We start from the raw sequence: 17592 nt of genomic DNA on the forward strand, positions 1-17592 counted from the left end.
AAGGCTCGTTCTGCTGCGTCTGCCGGAGGGTCTGGGGCAGCCTGGGAGCAGGCCCGGGAGCAGCTGGTTCTTCAGAACCGCGGGGTTGGTTTTTTTAATTCCTTGGTGCAATTTCAATACAAACTCTAACCCTTGTGTAGCTTTTTTCTTTAAGAAAACAGTACTAGGACTGTTTAAAAACCTGCATAGAAATAAAGACTACTGAGATACAGTCAGCAAAGCCATCTGGTAAGGCACACAAGAAAATAGACAGTAAATGTGAATGCAGAACTCCCACTCGGATGTACAGCAAAGTTCACGTATGTGCATAAATAACGAAAACCCCACCTAACTCTGCCGAGCACGAAAGGTTCTCTGAAGCGGTAAGTGAGTTCGGTCACTGCAGAAGCCGAGTTGCCATGAGAGCGAGTCTCATCTTCCTCTGCGCTTCTGTAACCGGCAGCAAACTACAGCAGCCAGCGAGTCGTTCCCAAAGGTGAGGGGCTGAACCGAAACCTGCGCGTGGGTTATTTAAAGTTACCATGACAGCAGGAGATGGGTTTCGGAAGCCGCATGTGCTGACTTGGTTCTGCGGTCAGTAACAGCAGAGCCACCCCCCTTGGATTCCCTTTTCTCACACTTCCTCGGTGCAGTATATTTAAATTTAAAAAAAATAAAGGTAAAGGCCAAGCAAAACCTCAGGAACTCCGGGACGACTCCGAAGGAGTTTGGATAACAAACCAGCGCTGTCGTCTCTTCCCCAGCACGAGACCCACCTCCAGTGAGGTCCAGTTACACCTGCCCAGCGCCAGGGCCAGGCCGTGTGCAGGGGGACACGCAGCAAGGGCTGGGACAGCGAGCAGGCCTGGGGAAGGGGGCAACGCTCCCTCGGGGGAGATGGGCTCCGCCGGCCCGGCCGTGCTCTCGGCACCCCAAGCTCTCGGCTCCAGCACTCCCCGCAGCTCAACCGGGCTTCCCCCTGGAAGTCAGCGGGAGCGGGGACAGGGCCCTGCCGTCCTCGTCCTGCGCAGAGGGGGTGACACCCCCCGAGCCAGGGCTGGGGGGCACTGGGGCTCTGGACTCCTCGCTCTGTCTCACAGAAGCGGCAAAGAGGAACAGCACATTCGTGGCAGAGGCTGTGGCTTTATCCCAAACCACTTACCGACTTCAAAAAACCTTTTGTGCTCCTCTGATATGTGTCATTTCCCTATCATGAGAAATTAGGTCAAGTTTTTCCACTGTTTTTTTTTTTTCTCCTCCTCAGAAGAGGCAGCTTTAAAATGATGCCTTAAAATGTGTTGTAACAGATTTTTTAGATTTATGCAGGATGAACTTAACGCCGGATTTTTTTTTTGCCACTTTGCTATTTATATACATATATATAAAATGTATAATGAAGCTTAACCATACAGCACAGAGATTACAATTTAACGGCACACATTCACCACCAGTGAGGGGGACAACCCCTTTATACACCCTCTGAAAAATCTGGATAATAATATTAATAATAATTAAAATCCAAAGAAAGTACAGTATATTTAACAAAATAGTAAATATTAAACAGTGAATACTCTACTTAATAAGGACCTCGCCTCTTTTCAAGTTGGCGTCAATCCACAAAAATATACTTTTTAATCTGGTGAACGTACAATACGTAGGTACTTACACCAAAGGTGATAATATATTTAGGATGCTATATACACAAAGAGTTTGGCTCAAATTTAAATTTACATATAAGTGTTCATGGCTTATTTTTCCCCCAAGGTTCCGCCTGCAAGTTTTTCCTTTTCATCTTTGAAAGCAAAAACTAGAAAGTCAAAATAAGATAAAACTATACTCTACAAAAAAGCTACAACATACAGCTTTGGCTTATATAAATAATTCATAGCAGAATGTGTTCAAAAGTACTGTATATAACTTTATATATAGTCTTCAATTCATTAGGGTATTGTTTTCTTTAATATAAAATATACATGAGCTAAAATCCGTTTCTATATTTTTCAAAGGTATGAACGTAAAAACAAATTTGTCAAACATATTCCAATTATAACTTAATATATTAATTTTATTTTGTTAATGTTCTATTTTCTAGGCTAATATTTTCTGAATATTTCATGCGAGTTCTCTATGTCTCTCTTTCACCCATTAAAAAAATCACTTCTTTGACCCAATACACTATTTATTTTTTTTTTTTGCACGTGCAAAACAGGGTTTTTGTGGTTTGTTTTTTTTTGTTTTTTATTTCTTATTTCCTACAGCATCAGCCCTTCTCCATGCACCCTCTGCAATAGAGACCCATGCCAGGTTGGGTAATATAAAGGTCATTTTATGTACAGTATTGCTTTCTTCTTCCTGCTTTTCTACTGCTCTGCTGCTACAAAGCATTACTTCTTAACTACGAGTAACCATACAGCTCGGGTAAAACACACAGGGACACTACTACAGGCGAGCCCTCTCGGTTTCTGCAATCTAGTGTGGTGGGAGTATACTGCGGGTACAAGGTTTCTTTGCAAAACAGGTTATAGTATGAAAACAACAAGTCCAGGTAAGTGCCAGACTAGATCAATACCTACAGGATTGTTCTGTTACGTTTTACCATGGGACATCTGCAGCTATACAAGGAGTTTGTCGTAAGTGCCTGATGATTTGTGTATGCTACACACACTAGCACATATATATGCATGTGAAGATATATATATGCACGTATGTATATACATATAAATATACTTATTTCATGTCCTTATTTATAAATTTAGATATGTCAGGACAGTTCATTTTGAGAACACAAAACTGAAGAGGCAACACTGCAAGTTTATGTCACCCACGTGTCCATCCTCATCCGTTTTACCGACGGACTCTCCCTGTCTTCTGAATTCGGCGGCCTGCCCAGCACGACGGGCGAGTGGAAATCGCTCCTCGGGTCTTCCCGATCGCTGCCGTCGTAGGAGCTGCTGGAGCTGCTCAGGCTGTCGACAGGAGAGCGGCCCATCTCCTGCCGCGACTGCTGCTGCGGCTGCTGCTGCTGCGGCGGCTGCGGCTGCTGCGGCGGCTGCTGCGGCGGGAACCCAGAGGGAGTTACACGGTCCCGGGGAGGTGAAATTGGTTCAGATTTTATGTTGATGTTTTGGTTGGTGTTAATGGATAAATTTGAACCCTGAGATAGCTGGCTGCCAGTACTGGGAAAAAGAAAACCAAAAGGCAGAAATAAGAAAACACGAAAAAGGAAAAGAAAGTGACAATTCCCGCGTCTGTGTGACGGTGTGGTCCTGTGGTCAGCCCCCTCCACATGAGCACGTAAACAAACGCAACTCACTGAAGTGAAGAAACAAAGCCGAGAGAAAAGCATTACTCAAAGGTCCGAATGCATTTACAGAAGTCGTTAGAGCCAAACAGAAACATCTCCTATTTCCGAGCAGTCGCGGTCACGGCGCAGGTGACCCCCTGCAAGAAGCTGGCCCTGCAGGGACAGAGCTGCCAGCCCAAGGACTGGACCGACAGACGGGACACACGGCACCAACCACGAAGGCTTTGGCCAAGGAGCAGACCTGCAAGGCAAGGCACCGCCGCCAGCAGGCGAGACACTGCAACGGCCTCGCGCTGAACATTCCCCGGCGCAGGTTATTCAGCCCGAAGAGGCAGAAGGTGCCGAGCGGGCGCAGGGCCGCGACGCCGCCGGGGGTACTTACACGAGAGAGCTGAGGGCTGCTGGACCGAGATGGTGCTGCTGCCAGGCGGACACCTGCCCTAGGGACAGCATTCCTGGGGAGTTAAACCCCTGCAGGGCAGACAGATCTGCACTAGTCAAGGAGTAATCTGAGGGAAAGACAAATAAAGAAGTTATAGATTTATTTTTATATATATATACATACATATAAATACATGAGCACATACGTGGTACAGGCACACAGACAGAAATACAAAGGCTTTCTGCCCAAAACTATAAATAAAGGCAGGTGACCCAAAGGAGCCCAGACATGAGAACGCTGAACTCTGGGAACACTCCTCCTAACTTCGCAAGGAGCTCAACAGGACATAAGCCTCCAAATTACCTTTTTTTTTTTAAATTTTCCTCTCTTTTTTTTGCATTCTGCTTCCAATTCCCACACGCCGCTGTCTCACATAGCTTCTCCCAAGCCCACAGGTACAACAATTTTGTACATATATGTGCATCTTGCAGCAAGACAAGTATTTGCATTTTTGAGGATTTTCATCTGCACGGAACTTCCAAAATGAAACAAAAAGGGAAGAATTCATCCAAGTCATTAGAAAGGAACGGTGCTCCTTGTGCCGAGTGTACTGAAGAATCCCAACTGTGGTTCAGCTGAACCAGGCGGGAGGCACCATCCGGCCGGCTCACGTCACGACGCGGTTCAGGGTCCTACGCCCTACGCCCAAAACCAAGCAGCACTGGCTGCGACCGTCCCGGCAGCAAAGGGACCCTCGAAGGCCGCGGTCGGGCGGGAAGGCACAGGCAGGGGCAGGGGCTGGGGCAGGGGCCGGGTGCCCGGGGATGGCACCACCGCTGCCGCGGCGGCAGGAGCCTCAGCAGCCCCTCTGTGCGCTCCTACTGTCACATGTCACACTCCCCCTCTCCCCAGTAGTTTCACTCGTTACTTTATCTCTGATTAAATTGTCATCTCTGTATCAAATAAACAAAAGAAACCTCTTTATTTAGGAAAAAAAAAGTAATTATTTAGAAATAGATGCGTAATAGCAAATATGACTTATTCCAGTGACGGGCTGTTAGTTCTGGCTAGGCTGTCCTGCTTAGACTGTTCTCGCTTCATCCAGAGGTGAAGTTCTTTTCACTTTATCATTATCACCCATGCTTTTCTTTCAGGTTTTAAAACTGAAAGCCACAAACACTTCTCTGCTTTTAATTATTCTGTAATATAGCTTCCTTAAAATAGTTCCTAGTCTCTTGAGAGCGTGACAAAATGCCAGCAGCCAAACTTCATTTACGCTGCCAGCAGAGGAACCAAAAATTCTGCTTAAGTAAGGTTTGGTTTGCATTTCCCTTCTTGTTTGTTTGTTTGTGGGGTTTTTGTTTTTGGTTTGGTTGGGTTGTATTTTTTGACTGTCCTAAAACAACACCACCATTGTGATTTATCTCTCTCGAGATAAGCTTTCTTGAACAATTTCCCCATTCCCCTCCAACTCGTTTGCTGCGGATGACTCCTCGGTTTCCCTTCCAGGGGCGTACAAAGGGCGGGCAGCCGGTGCCGCCGGGTGCGGTGCTGTCAGAGGGGCACAGGCACCAGTGCAAGGCTCCTCCCGAACACCTTGGCAACCCCAGCTGCACCCCAGCAGGTGAAGCTACTAAAGTTCCTTTTCATTTCTTCTCAGTTGACATTTTTATTGGAACTCTGAAAAACCCTCACAAGTATTTCTGCGCACATTCTGAAAGATTCTTCCCAAGCTGATCAAGCCAAAGCCCTTTTGCAAGGCTAAAATAAACCCAAACCAACCCAAACAGCCCTCTGATGACCAGGACACGCCCTCAACCTTCAAAGCAGCCAGACCTGTGACAACCTGCGAGTGCAGCAAGCGTAAATGCTCGAGATGGACGCGCTGTTGTGGGCCAGCGGGATTTCTGTAAGAGCAGACCTGAAGAAAATGTTTATAGGAATTCGGTTTCCATGTGTTTTCTTCTTTGCAATTACAGCTGTTATGACAAAGGACAGGTAACTTCTGGTAATGCAGATTGAACAAGTCTGATGACAGGGGTCTGAGGAGCTGCTTTTCCAAACACATACGCCACTGGCTGCATTATCATTCCCTAAATAATCATTTACCTGCTAGCAGGGAAAGCAGGACACCGATTTCTATACGAGGGACTTGATGCAAGGTGGAAAAGTCATACAGACAAAAGAGGGTCTTCTGCATGAAGAAGGGAACCGTTACTGCTGTGACCCTGCTAACAAGTGACCTTTGAAGTTTGTGCCTCTGCAAAACAACTGACCTAAAGCCAGAAAGATAAGTTATGGCTAGATGGGCTCTGCTCAACGTCAGTTACTATTTAACTGATCTCTGCAGGTTTTGAGTTTTTTTTTAAAATGCCTAGACAGTTTTAGAACCAGTAACTCTGTTCGTTCTGGCCCTTCCTCCAGTAATGTACATAAAGAATACTTCTCCAGCAAAAAAAAATTGTATAAAATAGCGTGTTTGTGCAAAACTGACATCCAATGTTTTAATTAAGGCTCTAAGAGCTGAATCTATCCCTTCCAGCCCTGAAAAAAATGCTACCAATTCAGAAACACAATTTAGGTATCAAAATTTTATCTTAGTCCTTGAACTGCAAAACTGAAATTGCTGCAGAAGTGGTGGCTACCCCGAGAATACCCAGATGACAGTTTGGTTTCAACATCAAATTTCTTTTTGCAAATCCCCTGAAAGGCTCAATCTAACAGACACAGTTTTAAAGTGTCTGACAAACACTAAAGGCTAAAAGCTTTTCACAAATTAGTGCATTATCAAAGCAAATGGGCTGGTTTTTTAAATCATATCCCAGCGATAACAGCACTTGCCCATCGCGTAGGACACCAGTTTCAATTGTCTTTGCTGCTTCCCGAGATGCAGCCTACAGCCTCGCTCAGCGTGTCGGTGTTTCAGCCTGCTTCAGCCAACAGCTTACAGGTTACCCTGGATGAGGGACGCGCCCAACTGCCTCCTGAAACCAGGTCAGGCTGCGTGAGAGAGCGAAGGGATTTGTCGGGTGATGAGTAGAACTCAGCGTGGGTCTTCTCAGCAGGGACCAGAACGGTTTAAACAGCCGTTAAATGCTACGTATCAACAATCTTTGTGGCAAGTACCAAACCACGATCTGTAGGTCCAGCAAATTCATACCTAAGCTTATAACCCCAAAGTCACCCGGCACAGTCCTTCAGGGCTCATCATACTGGTATTGCGACCCCGCCTCCTCCTGCATTCACTCCTTTAGCCGTTAACCCCCCGCAGGGTAGCGATGCTTTGCAGAGATGCTCAGCAGTGTAGTTGGGTGCTACTGCAGTATAAATATTTACTGCTGCTGCTGACTAAACAGCTCCTCTCAACATGCAAACCTCCCGCTTGCCGATCACTGCCTGGGGGCAGCGCCTGCGAGGCAAACCAAGGGGAAGGCGGCTGAAGGGCACCAAGTGTCAGTTCAAGAGCACCTTAAGATAAAAAGATACAAGTAGGAGAAGACGGGAGTTGTTTCGCTGGAAGATGGCTACAAGTCTGAACTAAAAACTGCTGTCAAGGCTTTCAAAGCTAAAAAAAGCGGAGAAAATGTATAAAATCCCATCTTTCTCGGGTGTCAAATTATTATGAATGGATGGCTGCTCTATCTATGCCACCTTCCCACATTTTAGACTGCCGGTGGCAGCCCTCCTTGCAGATAAACAAAGAAAATTACAAAACCTCCGTATCACTCAGGATTTGACCATTTTCTACAAATCTTGAAGGGCTTTTTCGGATTTGTCCTGACCTTTGCACAATAGTAAGAACGTCAGGTCACTGACAATAGACCAGCGCAGCCTTTTTTACCCTTTCTTAAATATATTACCAGAGAGGTGCCCCCAGCATTGCTGACAGGCGCAGCAGCAGGTACATTCCGAAGCCAGCTGAAACGTGCACTGACATGGGGCAGCTCCTGATCCATTCCTAGAGAAGCCACCCCTGCAGCAGGCGTCTGTCCCCCTCCCCACCCCCAAACCTCACCACGTAAACCCGACACAGCAGCTCCCTACGGCAAAGCGACCGACTCCTCCCTAGTGCGCCCCCCGCCACCTCCTGGGTTCCCGAGACCCCTGCCAGCCACTTGTGTCAGGCATCAAAGACGACACAGGTCGAGGGAAGAGACGCTACTGGGGAATCTGCTCTACTGGAGGCAGGGACCGTCCTAGGCTCATAGATACAAGACAATAACACTCTTGGGCCCTTCTGTCTAGCCAGAGTGGATCAGCTATGAAGGGCAGCTCTCTAGTGCAGCTCTGTTCCTGAGAGCCATCAACGCAGAAGAAAGAAGCAAGGTTTTTTGTTTTTTGTCTTGTTTTTTTGGGGGGGGTTTTGGTGGGTTTTTTTTGTTTGTTTGTTTGTTTTTTTCCAGAATTTGAAAGCCTGCCAAATAAGACTTAAACACTGTCAACACAGTTCAGAGATTCCTGTTTTAACAAATTACAGCACTTACATTTGTGTATCTTAACTAGACTTCATCTAAAAAGAACAGCAAACGGGGGGGATTATTGCCTTTGTTTTCCTTTTTAGTTTTAACCACCAGCTGCTTTAACTCTGACTTAGAAAATTTATTGACACTTCTCTGCAATGAAGTTTCTCCTCACGTGCATTTGAAAATTAAACTATGCCTCACAGATCAATGGTAATCAACTGACGCCATCAAGGCTGCAGCCTTTCATGGAAACGATTAAAAAATTCCTTCACTAATTATATACAGGGCCTGTAACAAATGAAGAACCTTGAGACTGAAGTCAAAATCTTCTCTACTGGGTATGGGACAAAGCAGGAGGCACTGCATCATGAACTACTTCCCAAACCAGCACACCAATTATCACTTGTCTCAACAAATTCCCTGCATCACACCCTTGGATAAAACATGGTTTTAAGGTCCTTCAGGTAACAGAGGCTCGCAATGGTGAAACACTGACAGCGCCTTCCCATGAGTCCCCACCTCCCTCTCGACAAAACCACCCAAGAGGAGAAGGCCCCATCTGGGCTTTGTCCGTTGAAAACCCCAGTAGAACCCGACGCCCTCCTGCTGCTGGAACGGAGCAGCGCCGCCCGGCCAGGACAGCGCGCTCTGCAGCATCGACTCTTGCTTCGACGCGAGGCAGTTCAGGTCTCCCATGGCCAGCTCCCGCACCACCGCTGGAAGCAAAGCCTTGGATTGTGTGTGTGTGTCTGCGCTCAGCTGTGAGCAACCTGACTGAAAGCTTCTTCCTGATGTAAGTCTCAACATTTACCCATTTTACAAGCGAAAGGCTCATTTTTGATGAATAAGAGCCTTCATTTGAACTGAAGAGGAAAACAAAGTGAAGTGTCACAGAAATGCAAATTTTCTGGGCTTATGAATCACAAAAGCTTGGTACATCTGACAAATCAAGCCACTTACTAAAAACAATGCTTACCAGTGTTGTAGGCAGTAGGCATGGCCGAATACACCAGTCCCTGCGGAGGCAAGCTTGGAGTTGTCACAGACACCACAGGGGTAGCAAGAGGCTGTGTAGACTGAGAACTACTTATCCTTTGGGTATTCTACAAATGATTAAAAATAACAACATGTCTTGTGATATCAGTTAGAACAATGGAAAATCAAGTGCTAATATAAAAATAGCATTCAATTAAAATGGGTTTCTTTGCTTTATTTTGTCGTTAGGAATACATCCTTTTTGTCAGGATAGATGGTCTAAACAAGCCAAAACATTTCAAAACAACTAAAATGATCTTGGCAAACTGAAATGAAAAATTAATTAAGATTCACTGGTCCACTTCCCATGCATGCAGATTTCAATAGTGTTAGAGTTGTAGGACATAAAAATAAATGCAATTTCTTAGTGATACAGACAACAATTCTCAGAAGTTCTTAAGTGATTCAAGAGTTCTTAGTCTTGTTTTTAAAAGGGTTTTAGTGCAGATGGTGAGGTGCAGTTCCACCAGAAAAGTCTCCCACTTCCCAGTTGTTTATCCAATTTTCAAAATTTTAGCTGCCAGTTTTGACACTGTGCTGACTACACCTGTCCTGAAAAGAACACAGAGATCTTCTAAATTTGTGTTGATAAGGCTTTGGTGATAAAATAATCTTGCTGTTCCCATGGTTCCTGAGAAACTGAGATAGTACTTGTTATAATGCAGATATGTTTCAAAGCAAATGACATTTGAGTTCACACAGAGCAACTGTGGGTTTTTATAGGAAAAACAGCTAAACTAGATTGTCTCAGATATCTAACTGAGGCACAAGGTAGCTTTTTAACAAGTCTTTCCTTCTCATATACTGGAATGAAGAGCTGTAGCAAACATATCACTCAAATTAAGCTCTTTAACTAAATTTGCTGTTTAGAAAACCTGGTATTAAAGACTGTGGCGAATACCACCAGAGAGCAAAGCTGCTCTGTCACAGAATGTTACTACTCTTCATGGAGGCAACTTTAAACCTTTCTTCAAAATATGTGGTTCAACACCATTTAGCCAAGCCTGAGACTGTCAAGAAAAAGAGACGCTAAATTTTGTATTTTTAAACAACACTTAGTTTTTACCTACAGAAGTCTTACAAATACTAGAAGGAGTAGAAGTCTCTGCATCCTGTATTTCTACATTCTCACAGAACCATTCCCGACGAAGGGAGCTGGATTTCAAACTACCGAAAATACGTTTTTAAAGCAAGCCTGCCGCTACCTCTGAAAAAATATTTGCTACAAAAGCAGAAGTTTTTCATCGCTTTGGTAAAGTTCCATTCCCTACCTTTAGAAGATCGAACATACTACTACTTTCTCCTTATTTCAGACAGGTACACAAGTATTTCAGTATCTCAGCACGTCGTGGTTTTTTTTTTCTCGACTCTGATCTTGAGAGAGCGAGCAGCATTAAAAAATCCCTTTACAACACTCTTAAGAGTCCTTTACAATATCCCCCTCACAATAACAGAACGAGCAGGTACAGAAACAAGGCTGTAGGCAATCCTAAGCCTAAACTTGCGAAGATGATTTGAGGATTATCAGTCCTTGGCTTATATCTTGACAATTTAAAGGAAAAAGTATACCACAGCTACCACATCAAAATTAGCTACAACCTTCCACCGGCTACCAGCTTCTGATCTGTGTTTTGTCTGGCTGCTGTTGAAAGTCACCTTTGAGCCTCGTAAGAATCGAGAGGCTCTTTGGCATTTGTTCAGCAGATGTACTCACGCTGCTTCAGAGCTCCCAGATTTCAAGCTCTAAGTCACAGAGAGAGTCCCACTGATTTTCTGCGCGATTCAGCCCTTTAAATCACTTATGTACTTCTGAAAATCTCCGCTAGACCAAGTTTATCTGGCATAAAGATATGTTATTAGAGCAGGTTTTCTGTGTCTGTCAGGAATTGACCTTTTTCCAAAGCTTTCTTGGATGGTAGCCTATAAAGTTGGGATTACTGTATAATGGAAAAGTTAAGAGGAGTAAACTGGGAAACAATCCAGACCAAAGAATTTCCCCATGGGATTTTTTTTTTTTTTTTTTTTGAGTGGCTAATAAAGGTGGTTTTCTGAGGTAATTTATTTCTGAACATAATTCCTAAACACTCAGCCATCCAAAGACACTAAGGAATATGTAGATGTGTCTAATATTTGTTGCCAGAGATTCATGACAAATTTCAAGAATTAAATTATTTTTTAAACTGGTGCAAGTGATAGCAGTAACAGGAAGAATTCAATATCTTTTTTTTCACGCTATGCTACCACTCTTATCTGGTTTTCATATTCAGTGCTCAGTTCCAACATACAGAACGAGCGTTCCCAGACATGATTTGGAACGGCTTTCTAGCACGGGAATTAGCAGCAGAAATTAGCATAAGAAGGGAGGTAACACTGCAGGTGTACTGCACATTCCTTTACCACGTTTGAGGAAGACACTACATTTTCTTTGTGTGAGCTTTCTTCCCCTAACACGAGCCCAGTTTTTAAAACCACTAGGTGGCCCACGCTCCACGCAGAATCCATAAACCAACCCGCCTGCAGCAAGTCGCACTATTTCAGGCTGCAAAGAGCACAGCAATTTTTAGCAGGTAGGAATACCTTCACTCACGGGATTTTGCATTAATTCCAGTTGCAACGGTATTTTGATTAAGTGTTTTTATGGTGAATTAGAGCTTTATTCCTTGCACTGGAAACCAGACACTTCTCTATAAAAGTGAGAAGAACGTGCATGACAGCTGATTAGCTGCTCGATTAGCAAGTCATCCAATAAACCTTTAAAACTTCAATTCTGACTTTCAAAAATCACTTCCCCTTACTTTTGTAAAACTATTGCCGATGTTTAAGGTAAAAAAAAAAAAAAAATCAACCAACAGCATGCATCCATCGAGAAATTTATCTAAACCACTACATTTTCCATGCTTTCATGCAATTAGAGCCTCATATTAGCAACAGGTCCATGTTCAAAGACAAATCAAGGTATGTAATAGGCAGGCTTCTTTGTGTCTCTTTACAACCACACTCTGATGCACCATCTTCTGCATGGTTTGTGCCACAGCAGCTAAACAATTCGCAAATTGCTCTAAAAATAAGCTACAAATTATTTTAGCCTTACGTTATTTTCCAGACAGAATGCCAAATGTTAAAACCTTTTGGAACAAAAAAAATAGAAAAAACACAAATCCCAAGAGTTTCCTTTCAAAAGCAGAATATCTTTCCACTGGAAAAAAGGTAGAATTATTCCTTTGCAATTCTCTATTCCTTTTGGTAAACAGGGAACACCCCTGTGGTTTGATAGTCTCACGCAGGATGAAATAATTCTAAACTCCAAAAAGGTGACCTCACCAGCAATGATGTAATCTCCTTGAAAATAAGAGAAGTAATACAGGGCTTGTGTTACAATCTGAAGAACTTCATGAGTGAAGCCACTTTCTAAAAATATTCCAATAATTTAGGGAACGGTAAGTGGTTGGTTGTATTTTGCATAAAAGACAGCAAATATCCTATGGACATGGACAGTTACTCTGTAAGGCTCTTTTCCAATGTTCCCTCCAAGAAAAACAGAAATAGTTTCAGTTAAAAAAAAGTTTACAAATGGAAAGCACTAGATTTCGCATGGGTTTTCAACTTGCATTGGTTGGGTTTTGAGTTTGATAAAACAAATGTATTTTTGTCTGCTACCAAGGGAACACTGGAATTATTTAAAATATGTAATGAAACTACAGTTAAAAAGCTGTAGTAAGAGACATTTGCAGCATCTTGCTCGCTCTCATCAAACAGTAGCCCAACTCACCAACTCCAATTCATCCTCCTCCGACTGTACTCAGCAAACAAGAGGGACAACACAGTTACTAAAAATAGCATTGCTTTCAAAAATGAAAGAAAAAGTCACGTTTGTGCTTCAGGATTTCTACTTACTTTAATCAATAACGTGAATTTGCCACCTGATTCCGTAAATAATACTACTAAGAAGTATAATACTTTACAAAATTTGGGTCAATTTAAAAATACTGTACTGAAAGAGCACACGCTTCGGTAACATTAGTGCAGAAAGAGCTTAGTAAAAACGATGACCCAGCCACACATTGACGACAGATGCACAGCAGTTCCTGGCTGGACTGATCCAATAAACACCCACCTCAGTAACAAATCTTTCACATACAACCACCACAATCATCCCGGACCTCTACTCTGAAATCTCTTCCCAACTTCCTCAAAAAGACAGACAAAACCTAAATCGAGTATTGTGTTGTTCTTAACAACACGACAGGTCGTACACCACTAACCTTAGAACAACTGCATTAACAAGACCCTCATCTTGTATCTGTTTCTAATTAATTTAAAAGTGTAATGCTCACTTTAATAATCAGCCAGTGTATTTCCTACGTCTTCTACACTTCAGTATTCCTAGAAAAAACTAAAACTTCAAGAATCATTACTCTGAAGGTAATTACAGCTTTTGTTACTTGGATTAATTTTGTATTATTCATCATGAATACCAGTAACTAATGTAAGCACTTGTGGTCTCTTAAAAACAAGCAAGAATTGTACAGAGAGTACTCGTATTGCTTATATCCTGCTCCTCTTGGTTACAGTTCACTCTTCCATACACAGAAAATGTATACATAGATGTTTAACATTTCTACGTAACAGTGAAAAACCAAGACCAAGGGATCTGGCAACCAAATTAAAGGGAAAGGAGTAACTCTTCCTGAAAGACCTGTTCTAGCCTCACTGCTGTGGTTGCCTCATGCCTGACACGAAACCTGCGTGCTATTCCGAGTCTAGGCTGGACACACATCACTACCAACATGCCAAACTGCACAGTAGTACTGAAGAGCACACAAACAGGGACTGAGCCCGATCCTCATTACTCTTTTATGCCTTCATGGAAGACATGACATGCAGCATAGGACACACAAGGCTGCATTCCAGCACACCACATCAAACAAGTGTTTCTCTCAGACCATTATTACCACTGAAGCTACATTCTACGCCCCACAACCATTACGACCCAGGAAAAACAGGTACAAAGTGTGCTTTAGGGCATGTTAATACAGGTCACATCACCAATCAGATCAGCCATTCCTCCCCAGAGTAATGCATAACCCTTTTTAAAACCCACATCCTCCAAACCAACAGTCCTCTGTACCAAGTCAGTGCGATGTCGAATCAAAACAACAAAATCCCAAACTACGTCTCTAGGATTGCTCTCTAACCACATTTAGGTTGGACTGCTATTTTACACTTAAAATATTCCTTACAAATTTAACTTCTCCCAAGGCAACAAGTTATAACTTAGATTCTCATTAATGAAATTTCACAACACAAACACCTTTCTATTACTGTAACCTATGGTAAGCAGATGAGATAGTTTCTCCCTGTGCATGTGGGCAGAACGCTTCATTTCTACAAAGCCAGTTATAGAACAAATGTCTGAACTTACCAATGGTGGCATCATACCCTTGCTGGAGGGTGGGATGACAACACGGAGATCGGGTTTGCGATTGTTCATTCCAAGATTACCTCCTCCAGGTGGAGGTGGAGACTTTGTCGGCATGACCTTGCCTAAGCCATTCCCACCACCAGTAGTCCCGAGTAGACTTGGTGAAGCTCGAGAATTCACGAACCCGTTTCCTGAAAGAGGAAAAACAAACGTACCACAAGGCTGAAGAGAAGCCGCAATACAAAATTTTGGTTCACATGCACAAATTACAAAATATTTCTTTTGTAAAACTTCCAGTAACAAACGTCTCACAAGAGGCACAGCACTGAATAATTGAACAAACAAAACCCACTTTCGCCAGAAGATCAATATGTAAAGGTACTATCACCTCAAGGACACACTGGCAGCATAAACGCTGAGAAGAGCATATTGCCAAAGAACTATTTCTAATAACATCTGTTGTGTTTTTTCATTTTGCCCTTTGAAGTTCCTCCAGGCTGAGCTTGCAAAAAAGCATGTGCTTTTTGCACAACCCCGCTCCATCCCCACCCCCACAGAACATGAACTATATTGAATTGTTGCCTGGGAGAATAAAAAAAAAAAAAATTTAAAGAAAATCAGCTCTTCAAGTCTCTTATTTCTAAAACGTATTTTTCAAATATCTTCAAGATCTGCAGGACTCCAGTATCTATTCTCTAACAAAATTAATTTCAGTCTCCGAAATATATACTGGCTGATTATTACATTTAGCAACAAGGAGGGGAACAAATCTTTTCCCTTCAAATTCATTCCAAGCTCTGGACACAGATGTACATCTCATTTATATGCGTAGATTTATTTTATACAGGTTTTTCTCCACCTTACTACTGATACTCATTCTAAGTAGAATTAGACAAGCCAAAGCCTACAGGTCCTACCTTCAGCACTGAAATCTCCAAAAGCTGAATACACTCCAGACACAGGCCTTAGCTTACCCTCAAAACAGATCAGAAAAAAGTAACAAGACAGTAAAGCAGTGAAGTGCCTAGTATTCTATTTTCCTGTACTGACAAAAGCACCAATCATGTTAACCAAAATGTATTTCTCAAAAAAAAAAAATTTAAAGCCACATTCCAATGGTTTTATCATATTTATAGCAACAATTCCCAAAATACACACACCTTATTCAGCTGCAAACGAAAACAAAAAAGTCGTTAAGGGAGGGGAATTTCGCAACAGGGAACCCTATAGTTCACACTAGAGAACTTGTGTGTGCCTGTGTATAAGTAAATACAATTCATAGTAAGATTATGTTTATACTAACATTGCAGTTCTGAAAGCAGCCTTTATAGTCACAATTCAGGGAAAAGTCTATTACACAAAGTTCACTGTGAGGGAAATTCTGTTCTAATAGCCTGTAGCGCCATGCTGGCATGATTTTTGTATTATTATTCTAATTTGAATAGGCCCCTATGCCCAATCCAATTTTATTACATTAAGTACATATTAATCTACAAGCAATTAAAATAAGAAAGTTGTCAGTGTCACATTCTACCTTCTTTAGCAAAATTTTAAATGTCTGCAACAGCTTTGCTGTTAGTGAGTGAAGAACAATAATGCGTATCAGCAACGGCACAACACTTCATACAGGTGACTGGTACTGCTGAGATGCTCTGCTAGTGAATGTTGAGAACCCAGGCGTGAATCCACCAGGACGCCAACGAGGGAGCCTCCTCCATTACTACTGATCCTTGTTACACAGTGGGGGAACAGCCAAATGCAATCCTCACCTCTTCCCTGTCCACCATAAGTGGAACTCTATGTATCATTTTATCAATTTAGAAATGGAAAAAAACTAAGATTAATGTAATAACAACAAAGCTCTTGTGCCAATCTGAAAATACTCTACTGAGTTTCATAGAGGTCTTTTGGAAACAAAGTTATTGCTACTTATTTTTAAAGAAAAAGTTAAGTAGGAAGAACTTACTGGAATTTGCAACCACAGTACTTCTGTTCACGTATGGATGAGCAGTAAACTCATGACTTTAAAGCCAGGGCTTCGAATTCTGGATTTACTTTCTCTGTGGCTTTCCTACTGTGCCAAAAGCCTGACCATACATGGATGATCTGATAGGTCCCTTGAGTTCTTCAAGGTTAACAGAGCAAGAAGGAGTTATTCTAATTTAGTGCTTTCCTGAAGCATTTGTATGGGAGTTATGGGAATACATTTTCTGAGAATTCTACCATTTAAATGCAGAAGTTATGGGAGAAAGAAGGAACACAGACAGCAGAAAGAAGAAAAAGCTTTTTATGTCAGCATTCTTCCTTCTGTATTAAAAACTGCTGCAAAAACTCATTCTGTGATTAAAGCATCTACAGTCCTCAGCAGAAAACAGCAAAATTTATTGGGATGCTTCTAGGTAAGTGATAACATTTAGTTAAAGTGTCTGAAAAGTTGGGCTGGAGCTGAGAATACACAGTAGAGCTAAATAGACTCTTGACTGCTAGGAGAAAACTAGCCACAGCTAGGTCACACAGAGAAACCAACCAGCCAAAAAAAGAGAAATTAAGTTCTGTGCTACCCCTAAGGTTCCTGAAACTGAGAGACAGTTTTCAAATAATCAGGGTTCTGTTAAATACAGTTATGCATCGATACCTTTCCATTATAAATGAGTGTAAACATTAGTTATAGACAGCCTACATAGCATCGGATTGCAAGAGGAACCTTGCATAATGGACAGAGTAAAAATTCAGCAGATTTGGTAACAGATGTGAGGAGAAAAAATTACTAGAAAAAAGCGTGATTTTCACCAAATTCTATCTAAAAAATTGTTACAGTTATCTTCCACTTTCAGCAAAAATGCCAGAACATTTAAAGAACTTACTGCTATAAAAAAGTGAAGTGTGGACTTCAATAATAAATAGCATTTTATTACTCACTAGGCTGTCAGTGTTACCTTTCATACGCCAAAGCTGCCGTGTTCTGAGTTGAGTTTAAACTCCAGAACAATAACACTCTGTATAAACA

General features: G+C 42.4%; 1 protein-coding gene across 11 annotated transcripts in view; it reads right to left on the reverse strand.

The window, feature by feature from the left end:
• Positions 1 to 2072: 2072 nt before the first annotated feature.
• The window catches only part of MEF2A (myocyte enhancer factor 2A), a 53985-nt gene continuing 38465 nt past the window's right edge, over positions 2073 to 17592 (reverse strand). For 4 of the 11 annotated variants that reach the window (XM_086471748.1, XM_086471750.1, XM_086471747.1 and 1 more), the window contains 4 exons: positions 14586 to 14776; positions 9105 to 9231; positions 3666 to 3792; positions 2073 to 3155 (listed from right to left, as the gene is read on the reverse strand). In XM_086471748.1, the coding sequence (XP_086327874.1) occupies positions 2792 to 3155; positions 3666 to 3792; positions 9105 to 9231; positions 14586 to 14776 (809 nt within the window). In that variant the 3' untranslated portion in view covers positions 2073 to 2791. Of the gene's footprint in view, positions 3156 to 3665; positions 3793 to 9104; positions 9232 to 12932; positions 12957 to 14585; positions 14777 to 17592 lie in introns of all 11 variants that reach the window. The other 7 variants (XM_086471751.1, XM_086471752.1, XM_086471749.1 and 4 more) reach the window with 4 other exon arrangements.

Source organism: Leptosomus discolor, chromosome 11, assembly GCF_034619465.1.
Source record: "Leptosomus discolor isolate bLepDis1 chromosome 11, bLepDis1.hap2, whole genome shotgun sequence".
Lineage (NCBI taxonomy): Eukaryota > Metazoa > Chordata > Aves > Leptosomiformes > Leptosomidae > Leptosomus > Leptosomus discolor.